The sequence below is a fragment of the Hyperoodon ampullatus genome, assembly GCF_949752795.1.
Source record: "Hyperoodon ampullatus genome assembly, chromosome: 10".
NCBI lineage: Eukaryota > Metazoa > Chordata > Mammalia > Artiodactyla > Ziphiidae > Hyperoodon > Hyperoodon ampullatus.
Window position 1 is genome coordinate 77,957,882 of NC_136923.1, and position 11,828 is coordinate 77,969,709.

Sequence of the window (11,828 nt, forward strand, 5' to 3'; positions counted from 1 at the left end):
TATGCTGTAATTAATTCTGAGTTGAAGAAGTAGATCTTTTTTTTTATAAGCAAGAACTTAAGATGACTGCTTTTTCAGACTACTACAACTTGTGGTACAGATTTATATCTTTCAGTAAGAACTTTTGTTGAGGTCTAAGTCTCTGTTAAAAACATGAACTTTATATTGTTAATATATAAAATGTATCAGGTAAAGAGGATGTTAGTTTTTGAGGGTGAGTGTTGTTTTCCAAATGCATATGAAAAGCACAGGTCAACTTGTGAGTCTTGGTGGTGTTCTTTTTAATTTTATAGTTTGTTAAAAATCAGAGACGTTCTTTTTTGCCTTTTAAAATGTGCAGTTATCTCTTAATAGATATGTTTACTTTTATTCTCCAGATCTTGTAAATTTTGACGACATAGCTTCCTCAGAAAACTTGCTACATCTCACTGCAAATAGACCGAAGATGCCTGGAAGAAGATTGCCTGGCCGCTTCAATGGTGGACATTCTGTGAGTTACATTTAGTATTATAAAACACAGAGGATTTAGTAAATCCAGAGTCCTTCTGAAGATAAGAATGAGGGAGGATTTATAGCTCCACTGAAGTTTAAAAATCAGGAAGATAGCTATACTCAAGTGGCCAAGGGTTGTATTTAAGAGATATGGGGGAAGAGGTCTGTTCATTTCCACAGGACGTGGAATGGAAGGTTACAGAATCAGAAGCAGAGTTGTCCTAAGACCGTAACCACAGAGCACAGTGTCGAGAGGGGACAGGGGACCTGTGCGATATACTTGTCCAAAAGCAGTAATTAGAATTGAGTGGTACATATTCACTTCAGGAAAGAATGAGAACATTTTTTTTCCCCCTGAAATAGTCAGTGTTTTTTGTAGGACTAATCCTGGTCTCTAAATGTGTAACTTCTTTTTATGCTCTCAGTATGTTGCCTGGGATACTGGTAGTACTTTAGTGTTAATACACTAGCTCTTAAGTACTATTGTGCTTTTAAATTACCTAAGTAGGGAAAAATTTTGTTGCTAATAGGCAAGCTGTTTTTCCACCCTCAAGATATGCAAGTGTGTTATTCAGCATGAAATTATGTAAAATCCTGTTAACAATAATGGAATATCTGGAACAGTATCTGCTGAAAACAGTGATAAAAGTTACTTACTTTATTATCCAGATGCTTACTGCCTTTTCTTTCTTTGGTGTTTTCTGTTTCTTGATTTAAAAAAAAAAATCATTCAGCCAACTCAAAGCCCAGAAAAAATCCTGAAGTTACCAAAAGAAGATGATAGTGCCAACCTAAAGCCATCTGAATTTAAGAAGGATTCATGCTACTCTCCAAAGGTAAGGTGCATTGTGGTCTAAGATTTGTATCATGTGTAGGGTTCTTTGTGAACATCAAAACTGTGGAATTTAACGTGTCCTTCAGGAAGAATTATTTCTTCTGCCAGGAAATAAAATAATTCCTACTAAAACTAAATAAAATAAAATAATTATTGTTAAACTTAAGTTACATTATTCTCTGTAGATCTTTTTTAGGAGAGTCACATTATTTTAAGTGAGTAATACAAATGTTACATGTTTCATATTTTTTAAGGCATAGATCTATATACATTTGTTTCATTTGCCGTTAAACATGCACTCCTTAGGCAGAAGCCATCACTCTTTTACTCCTTATGTAACTTGGTGCTTGGCACCATAATAAGCACTGAATACACGCTGGAATGAATGGTAGAATACATGGATTCTACCGTCTATTACGTGGTGTTAAGTCTTTGCTAAACCCTTGCCATTTTAATTTAAGATAGTATTACCACAACTGACACACATCTTATATTTGAGAAGATCATGCCTGTTCCTCAAATTCATTTCAAGGCATTTGACTGCTATTCAGTTTATCAGATACACTTAATCTGAATTCTCTCAGCTGTTAGCAGTCTATTGAAATTTTACTTGCTGTTACCTAAGTGAAATGGTAAAAGAATGTCAGGCCGTGGATCCATTTTAATGCCTCTTCTATGGACTTACTAAGTCCTTCATAATTGCTTTTAATTGGAGCTCTCTGGATATTCTAAATAATAACTATTTAATATGAAGGATCAAAGCAGTACCTTAATAATGCTTTTATATTCTTCTAGATGTTCCACTAGGTAAACCATAAGATAAATCTAATGGATCTTCTTTTCTCTTTTTTTTTTTTAAATAAAGCCCTTGACATTTCTCACAAAAACGCTTAGTAATTACAAGTTTATTCTTTGGTCATTTAGTGGTTTTTCCAGTTATGAACATCAAACTGCTTTTTGGATTTTCAGGTTTTTTATTTATCTTGGAAGTATTACTTCAGTTATTTATCTCCTTGCAGTAAAAATCTTTTGAATTTATAATGTAATATTAAATGTAAGTACAAATAAAAATTTTCTGTTTATTATATGTTTTCAGCCGTCTGTTTACCTTTCAACCCCTTCAAGTGCTTCTAAACCAAATACAGCTGCTTTTCTAACTCCGTTAGAAATCAAAGCTAAGCTAGAAACAGAAAATTCCTTGGATGAACTTAAAGCTCAGATTGTTGAATTGCTGTGTGTTGTGGAAGCACTAAAAAAGGATCATGGGTAAGTAGCCCTTACTTTCTTCTTTGAGAACTACTTAACTCATATGTAAAGAATTCTTTCAAATTATATCAAGTAAAGAAGTAATCTGCCAAGTTTCTAGAATGAGCAAGTTTGTTTTCAAAGAAATTTTTATTGATAGTGTCTCTCTAGGCAAAAAAGCTTGAATTAGAAAACATAATAATTAGAAACTCTATTAATTCTAGTTATTCTAATTAGGAATTGGAAAGCTTGCATAAGAAAACCCAGCCCAATTATGAAAAAGGCAAACCAGGTGAATCAGAAAGTAGTAGCTTGATTATAGAATTGGTTCTAGTAGCTTGATTATAGAAAAATGGCCAATAGGCACATGAAAAGATGTTCAACATCATTAGTCATTAGCACATGCAAATCAAAACCACAATGAAATACTACTTCGCACCCACTAGGATGGCTATAATAAAAAATTGAACAATACAAGTGTTGGCAAGGATGTGAGAAATTGGAACCCTCGTGCCTTGCTGGTGGGCATGTAAAATGGTACAGCTACTCTGGAAAACAGTCTGGCAGTTACTCCAAAAGTTAAATTTCATGTTCCCATATGACCCAGCAATTCCTCGCCAAGGTATAGTACTGCCCAAGAGAATTGAAAGCAAGTGTTCAAACAAAAACTTGTGCACAGATGTTTATCGTATTATTCATAATAGCTAAAAAGTGCAAACAACCCAACTGTCCATCAACTGATGAATAGATAAACAAGATGTGGTACATCCATACAGTGGAATGTTATTCAGCCGTAAAAAGAAATGAAGTACTAATACATGTTATATCATAGATGAACCTTAAACACATAATTTGAGGCTAGAAATGTCAAACATGGGTTAATTAGTCTTAAAAGTATTAGGAAAAGCCATTTGATTTTGGATCTGTGGTGTATCTGTATATACATTTGGTTTTCTTCTCAGAGGACTTTGATCACTGTTTCTGCTGGGATTGAGTTGGATGTTTATAAAACAAATGGGTCGGGATAGGTGATTTGTAAGGCCTTTCTCTTAACTCTGAAAGTTTTTGATAATGGTATATGGTGAGGCATGCCTAAGTAAAAGTTAGGGACTTTTTAGAGCTAAAATAAATTTAAAAGATCACCTGCTATAGTCCCCTCCCTTCTTTTAAATGAAGGAATAAAGGTTTAGAGAGGTAAAGCTAACTATGTAAGATCACACAGCTCTTAAGTGGCAGAGCTAGAACTCAAACTTGGATCTTCTATTGATTTAGAGATCTTTTCTTATAAACATTATTATTTGAATTTTAAAATGTGTTAACATTTTAAACATACTTCTGCAAAAGCCCAGTAGGTAAAATAGATCAAAGATCAGCTAATCTAACTAAACTGAGGGTGAGAGTTCCGGTGCTCCTCCCCTATTCCAGCTTCTTCTCTGGCCTCTAAGAGTATATCATGGAATATGGAATCTGGTATAATAGTCATCACCAGAGACCGTGTTACCACTGATTTTGAATTCACTGTTTCTCCTCCAAGTTCTTTGTTGACATTGGATTATTTATTTTAAAAAATATTGAGATTAACAACATGATGTATTTGTAGTTTGCAGAGCACTTCTACAGACATCTCTAAGATAGAAACATAAAGTTATCTTGAATGCCTACTGAAAAACATATATTGTGCACATTTATATCATATAGAGAGAGAAAATTTGATACATGATATTTCTTGAATTCTTCAGTTTATCTTGGTTTAAGTTTGGCAGGTTTATCCACAGTTTCTGCAATAAGCACATTATAAACTATAAGTTGATTTATCTAGTAAATATTTATTGGGCACCTCTCAGGTACCAGTTAGAGAGCAATCTGATTTGTTAATTTTGACATATGAAATAATAAATCCACGTACAAATTGCCCATAGGTTCTCTTAAATAAGCTGTAGAATGAATAAAAATATTAATGACTTACATATATTATTTATCAGATATTTTAGAAGTCTTTCCAAAGAGTATTTTAAAAGTCTGGAGTTCCTCTTGGAAAATGAAATGGAGGGGAAAATGACTATATAAAAATATACAAGGGAACCTAGAAAAATGAAAACATGAGTTACAGAAGAGGGATTGTTGGCTGCAGTTTTTTGTTTATTGGTTTGGATTTTGGATTTTAATGTCATAGTTAATTTAAAACAAAAACAGAGAAAGAGGTATGTAAAGTCCAGGTTATTGTATTAAAAATTATAATTTACCTTGCACTGTGACATATTTTCACATTCATTTTCCCAAATTATTTGGGCTGTGTGTCCTGCCTTGGAAATGGATCATAACTGAATATGGAAAATTACCTGTATTCACTTAAAAATTTCTTTATCTCAGGTTTGCCATGATTTTGCTGTGTTTTTTAACTGTTGTATTGAATCATTTCAAGTAGAGAATTTGAATTTTTTCTCAGTCAATACGGCTGTTTCCTTTCAAAGTTTTCCCTGTGTTCTGGGATATCAGACAACAGATGCTATTAACCTTAGTCAAATATATATTGTTTAATCAAAAGACTTAACAGTAATAAATACTTTGTTTTTAGCAAAGAACTGGAAAAACTACGAAAAGATTTGGAAGAAGAGAAGACAATGAGAAGTAATCTAGAGGTAATTCATCTCTTCCAGCTTTGAGATTGTAGTCAGCATAAACTAGACATGTTTTTTCCAACCCAACTGGGTAATTGGTTCTGCCACAAATTATGCTATCGTGCTTTAGTTGGACACTCCCTACAGCTTGGTCGCCATTTAATTAATCTCCTGTTGATTCCCTGCCACATTCCATTCATTCATTCAGCAAATGTTTGTTTGTTTGTTTTTTTATTAGTTTCTGCTTTATAACGAAGTGAATCAGTCATACATATACATCTGTTCCCACATCCCTTCCCTCCTGCGTCTCCCTCCCTCCCACCCTCCCCATCCCACCCCTCCAGGCGGTCCCAAAGCACCGAGCCGATCTCCCTGTGCTATGCGGCTGCTTCCCACTATCTATCTACCTTACGTTTGGTACTGTATATATGTCCATGCCTCTCTTTCGCTTTGTCACAGCTTACCCTTCCCCCTCCCCATATCCTCAAGTCCATTCTCAAGTAGGTCTGTGTCTTTATTCCTGTTTTACCCCTAGGTTCTTCATGACATTTTTTTTCTTAAATTCCATATATATGTGTTAGCATACGGTATTTGTCTTTCTCTTTCTGGCTTACTTCACTCTGTATGACAGACTCTAGGTCTATCCACCTCATTACAAATAGCTCAGTTTCGTTCCTTTTTATGGCTGAGTAATATTCCATTGTATATATGTGCCACATCTTCTTTATCCATTCATCCGATGATGGACACTTAGGTTGTTTCCATCTCCGGGCTATTGTGAATAGAGCTGCTATGAACATTTTGGTACATGACTCTTTTTGAATTATGGTTTTCTCAGGGTATATGCCTAGTAGTGGGATTGCTGGGTCATATGGTAGTTCTATTTTTAGTTTTTTAAGGAACCTCCATACTGTTCTCCGTAGTGGCTGTACCAATTCACATTCCCACCAGCAGTGCAAGAGTGTTCCCTTTTCTCCACACCCTCTCCAGCATTTACTGTTTATAGATTTCTTGATGATGGCCATTCTGACTGGTGTGAGATGATATCTCATTGTAGTTTTGATTTGCATTTCTCTAATGATTAATGATGTTGAGCATTCTTTCATGTGTTTGTTGGCAGTCTGTATATCTTCTTTGGAGAAATGCCTATTTAAGTCTTCTGCCCATTTTTGGATTGGGTTGTTTGTTTTTTTGCTATTGAGCTGCATGAGCTGCTTATAAATTTTGGAGATTAATCCTTTGTCAGTTGCTTCATTTGCAAATATTTTCTCCCATTCTGAGGGTTGTCTTTTGGTCTTGTTTATGGTTTCCTTTGCTGTGCAAAAGCTTTGAAGTTTCATTAGGTCCCATTTGTTTATCTTTGTTTTTATTTCCATTTCTCTAGGAGGTGTGTCAAAAAGAATCTTGCTGTGATTTATGTCATAGAGTGTTATGCCTATGTTTTCCTCTAAGAGTTTGATAGTTTCTGGCCTTACATTTAGGTCTTTAATCCATTTTGAGCTTATTTTTGTGTATGGTGTCAGGGAATGATCTAATCTCATACTTTTACATGTCCCTGTCCAGTTTTCCCAGCACCACTTATTGAAGAGGCTGTCCTTTCTCCACTGTACATTCCTGCCTCCTTTATCAAAGATAAGTTGACCATATGTGCGTGGGTTTATCTCTGAGCTTTCTATCCTGTTCCACTGATCTATCTTTCTGTTTTTGTGCCAGTACCACACTGTCTTGATTACTGTAGCTTTGTAGTATAGTCTGAAGTCAGGGAGCCTGATTCCTCCAGCTCCGTTTTTCGTTCTCAAGATTGCTTTGGCTATTCGGGGTCTTTTGTTTTTCCAAACTAATTTTGAAATTTTTTGTTCTAGTTCTGTGAAAAATGCCAGTGGTAGTTTGATAGGGATTGCATTGAATCTCAGCAGATGTTTTTTGAGCACTCACTCTCATAGACACGGGGCACAAGGTATGCACTCATGAATAAAGCAAACATGGTTGTTGCCTCTTAAAAGTGTCTAGTTTTAGATCTTTTGCACTCAACTCTCCTTCTTTCTTGAGCTATAGTTCTCTTTTCTTCACAGTTAAACTTTTTTTTTCTTTTTTTTGCCTGGGGGCAGGGGTGGTGATGGTAATGGGATGGCTATAGATTTACTGACTTTAATTTCTCACTGAATTGAGTTTACTTTGTAGCTAATGTCATCATCTTCACTCTCTGCTGATGACTGACAGTTTCATTTATTTTCTTTATCTTCCCTACTTTTTTCCATCCTCACTGACTTTGGTCTTCATTTGTATTTTTTTTTATTTGTATTTTTTTCTGCATACCTCAGAGAAAGTGTTTCCTGCCTCTTTTAAGAGACTCTTCCCATTCTGTGTTTAAGTATTGCATCCTCCTCCCTATTTTTACCTTGCTTCATTACTTACCCTGTTTCTTTTGTTAGCACTGTGAAACAGAGAACGTGGGACTTGCCCTTAAAAAGCTTGAGCTCCTCTTCTGACTTACCCTCGTAACTTTCAGTTCAGAACTACATATTTGTCAGGCTTAGCACTTTCTGAACACTGTCTCATTGGATACATAACAACTTGTAAGCATTATTGTTCCTATTTTAAGAGTGAGGAAACTAGGGTTTAGAATGATTAAGTCAGCAGTGGGGCTAACATTTTTAATAGAAGCAGCCAGACTCCATCCAGAACCTTTGCTCTTAGGGATTAAGTTACGCCAGTTTGAAGGAGGAAGTCACTTAACCTCATTTAACTTTAGTTGTTGAGATAATATATGTAAAGGTATTTGGCAGATTATCAAAACTCCATTTTTCCTTTTATATCTGACACATAACCTTTATTGGCACTCTCCTTTCTTTCCCTGAAAATACTCAATTTTCCCCTTTATTCAAAAAATAAAAAGCCCCCTTTTAGGTCTAGCTGCCCTCTTGATCTGTATTCTCTTTTCATTTGCAGTTCATTTGTTGCAAAAAATAAAACAAAACAAACAGAAAACAAGAAAAGCATACATTTACAGTCACTAATTCTTCACTTTTAGTTCAGTCCTTAACCCCTTGCATTTTGGGTTTACTGATGGCAACTCCTATGTCTCTTCGGTTTCTACAGCACTTCACATTTTTACCATCACCACCTTTCCAAAGTATGTCTTGGTTTATGTGACCCTGCGTTCTTCTGTCTGACTTCTCCATCTCTCCTCACCTAAGTGAGGTGTTTCTTCAGTGTTGTGCTTAGCCCTCTTCTCTGTGCATCCACTCTTTGCTTGCCTGTGTCCAGGAGTATCATAATTAGCTCTGGTGCATTTGCCATTGAAATCCAGCTCTTCTTTTCCCAGCTTCTGTCCTGAGTTTCCAGCCCTTAGACTCCCTGGATGTTCCACTGTGAACTTAGACTTAGCATGTCCCCTGTCACACGTAGCACCTTCTTTTCAGATTCTGATTTTCTGTCTGTGTTGAAAGTTTGTTGCGCTTCTAGTCATGCAGATGTGGGACTTCTGTCTCTTCTAATTCCACTAACTTCTGGGCCTACTGGCTGTGCTCCCTAACCTTTTTCTCTTTATTCTCACTGTTTCTGTCCTTTTCTCATGCTCTTATCTTCTGTTTAGCTTGTTTGTTTCTCTCATTCTTATCTTGTCTTCCCTTGCTCAGTATTTTCGAAAACTTTCTATTACTTGCTGAATGAAGTTCAAATTTCTTGACTTGGCAAATGAGGTCTCTTATGTCCTGGTCCTAGTTTATCTTTCTTTCCTCACTTGCTAGTCCTCAATTGTCCCTTACAGTTAATTTGTCTGAATTTTTACTCTTACTGTGTTTTCACGGATTTTCCTTTTGTCTCACTTATCATGCCCAAGTTCTGTAGATTCTCAAGGCCCTGCTCAATCACATTCACTGAGTTGGCCACCAGTCTTCTGATTAAAAGCAGTTTTTCTTATTTCAAATTCATGTTGTTTAGTTTTGTAAGAGATGAATAAGTAATAATTTTCTGTCGTATCACTATTCACATTATGTACTTATTTTGCCCATCTTCTATACTGTTGGAGGTGAGATCTTTTTCTGTTTCATCTTTGCCCATAGCTCCTAGCACAGTGCTATATACATATTAGATTGCTAACAAATTTTTGTCAAACTAATAAATGTTAGAAGATAGATATTAAAAATATATCTTCTAAATAAATGATAAATTCCCAGTGTGCAACATGGTAGAAATTGAAGAATTAAAAACAAATGTTTCTTGACTTTCATTCCTTATATTTTATACATAACACATATTCATATATGAAAATAATAAGGTTAGCAAGAGGAACTAATACAATACTAAATTTGTATATATGACTTAATTTATCATAAAAATCATGGAAAGAGTCAAATGAATTATTTGTTTCTTTTTTTGAAGAATTTCATTTGATTATATTTTCCCAGCAAAATCAGCTGTTACTTATCCTCTCACTGACCTGTATTATAAATTTTTTTTTTTTTTGGTGGGAAAAGTTCGATACTTAATACACTTAATAAGGCATTAGAGTCTTAGGATCATATGTTTAAAAGAGAAATTATATTTCCCCCCAAATTAAAAGTAATACTTTGAACTACTGTAACTTAACATTATATAGTATTAAATTATACTGAGGAGTGGTACAAAGGACTAATGATGAACAATGAACATAAACGTGCTAGAAGAGAAACTCCAGCAATGCAAGTATTTGCCAGATACCTAAATTTATGTGGCCAGCAGCAGTCTGTGAGGAGTATTACTGACTGCGTGCAGGGTTTTTCTCCACTCTGACCCTCACCCCACCCGCACTCCCTCTTCTACCAATTTTTTTTCTTTCTGTTTTCTGTGCATCCTCGCGCATTAAAATTCATGCAGTGGTTAATGTATCTTTGGAATAGAGATGGTAATAGCTCATCAGGCTGAAGATTGAAGGTATTTTGTCTCAATCCAATGCTACTAACATGTTTGGCTAATAATCATATTAGTCAAAGAATAATATCAGGAAAGATCCTGGAATTAGCAAACCATTCTTGAATGGTTAGGATCCCTTAGGAGATTGTGGTCTTATTGAAATTATACTTTTTGACTGTGTAGCAAAATGCTCATCATTTAGTAGTGATCTATTTGTCAGAAGTTAGCCATAACATGTATTATTTGTATGCATTGTTAGGGAGAGGGATGATGCTATCAGGAGAAGGTAAGGCCTAAATGTTTCTACATGTAATGCAAGGTCAGAGATGATCAAAATACCATATAATTGGGAAGAAAGTACAAAAACTGTGGCCTTTAAAGCCTTAGACCTTACCAGTACAAGTTCTGCATGGAACCACTGGCATGATGTTTAATCTCTTTGATCCTCAACTTAGTTATTTGTAATATGTCAAAATTAAATAACTCTGTAGTTATTGTGAAAATTTAATGATTTTTTCTAATTTTCTTCTAACGTTTCTTAAATTGTGAACTTCTGTTAAGTGAAGAAGTTAAGTCTTTTATCTAACAGTGGAACTATTTTTAACACATTGACTGCATTTTATATATATTCCTGGGCTTTAAAGGCAATTTAATCTAGGACATACTGTTTATAGTTGAGGAAGTTGATACTAAGTGAGGTTAAGTGGTTTACTGATATCACCTAAGCAGTAAGTGAAAAACATAGAACTAAACTGGTCCTTTTAAAAAAAAAAACAACATTCTGTATTGCCCCCTTTTTTTAATTATAGGTACGGGTACGTTTCTTAGTTTGGTTTCAAGGATACTTTTGTTTTTTGTAGGGCTGATTTTCTTACAGATCTTTCAGATGCTCACATTATTTAACATTGTTCTGGGTGAAACAACTGTAGCTGCTTTTTTGTTGTTGTCACCTGTCATTTAGGAACTTGCATTGTGACATTTTCATCTGTTGAACTTTTAAAATATTTATTACACCATTGGAAATTGGATTTTAGAATGGAAATCAAAATCTGGAGACTTGAAATTATGATCAGATCTTCATGACATAGGATAAAATAAATAAACTTTTCTAAAGTAAAGATATTTTATCTGTTGCCATTTAGGTGGAAATAGAGAAGCTGAAAAAAGCAGTCATGTCTTCTTGAAGTGACGTGCACCCAGTGTTCTCAGTGTTCCAGGGATTCAGAAGCAACACTATGAACTTCAACTGACTTGTTACTTTAAAATAACAAATGCTGATGTCATGATAAAGAAATATGCGTATATGAGCTATTATATCTATAGAAAAATGTAGGGGGAGGGTGAATTTTTTTTCTATATATTTTGTTTTGCCAATATGAAAAAAAAGAGGCCTTATTTCTTATGTGCTGGGATTGCAAACTCTTTTGTTTAGTTTGCTTGAAAATACTACTGAATCTGTATAAAAAGGAAAGAAAATTCACAATAGTTTTTTTTATTGAAACTTGTAGTATTATTTTTAAAGAGATCTATACTATAAATATGGTGATATCTTTACGAATAATCTGTAAAATATACCATTTGAGAGGGACAGTTTAGCTTTATAGTAACTATAGTCACTACTTTTCCCATAAAACATAAGGGATATAAACTTTGTATATATATATTTTTTATGTTTAGCTTCTTACCCAGGATTACACTGTTGTGCCTGTTTGTTTGCAGTTTGTGATACTCTGGGTGATGAAATA

General features: G+C 34.7%; 1 protein-coding gene across 1 annotated transcript in view; it reads left to right on the forward strand.

The window, feature by feature from the left end:
- Positions 1 to 11,518, forward strand: part of CD2AP (CD2 associated protein) — a gene marked incomplete at its 5' end in the record, with an annotated part of 115,396 nt that extends 103,878 nt beyond the window's left edge. Inside the window, 5 exon segments of the mRNA XM_079712652.1 lie at positions 378 to 490; positions 1,227 to 1,328; positions 2,424 to 2,593; positions 5,148 to 5,211; positions 11,226 to 11,518. Coding sequence (XP_079568778.1) covers positions 378 to 490; positions 1,227 to 1,328; positions 2,424 to 2,593; positions 5,148 to 5,211; positions 11,226 to 11,267 — 491 coding nt within the window. The 3' untranslated portion in view covers positions 11,268 to 11,518.
- Between the last annotated feature and the right edge of the window lie 310 nt (positions 11,519 to 11,828).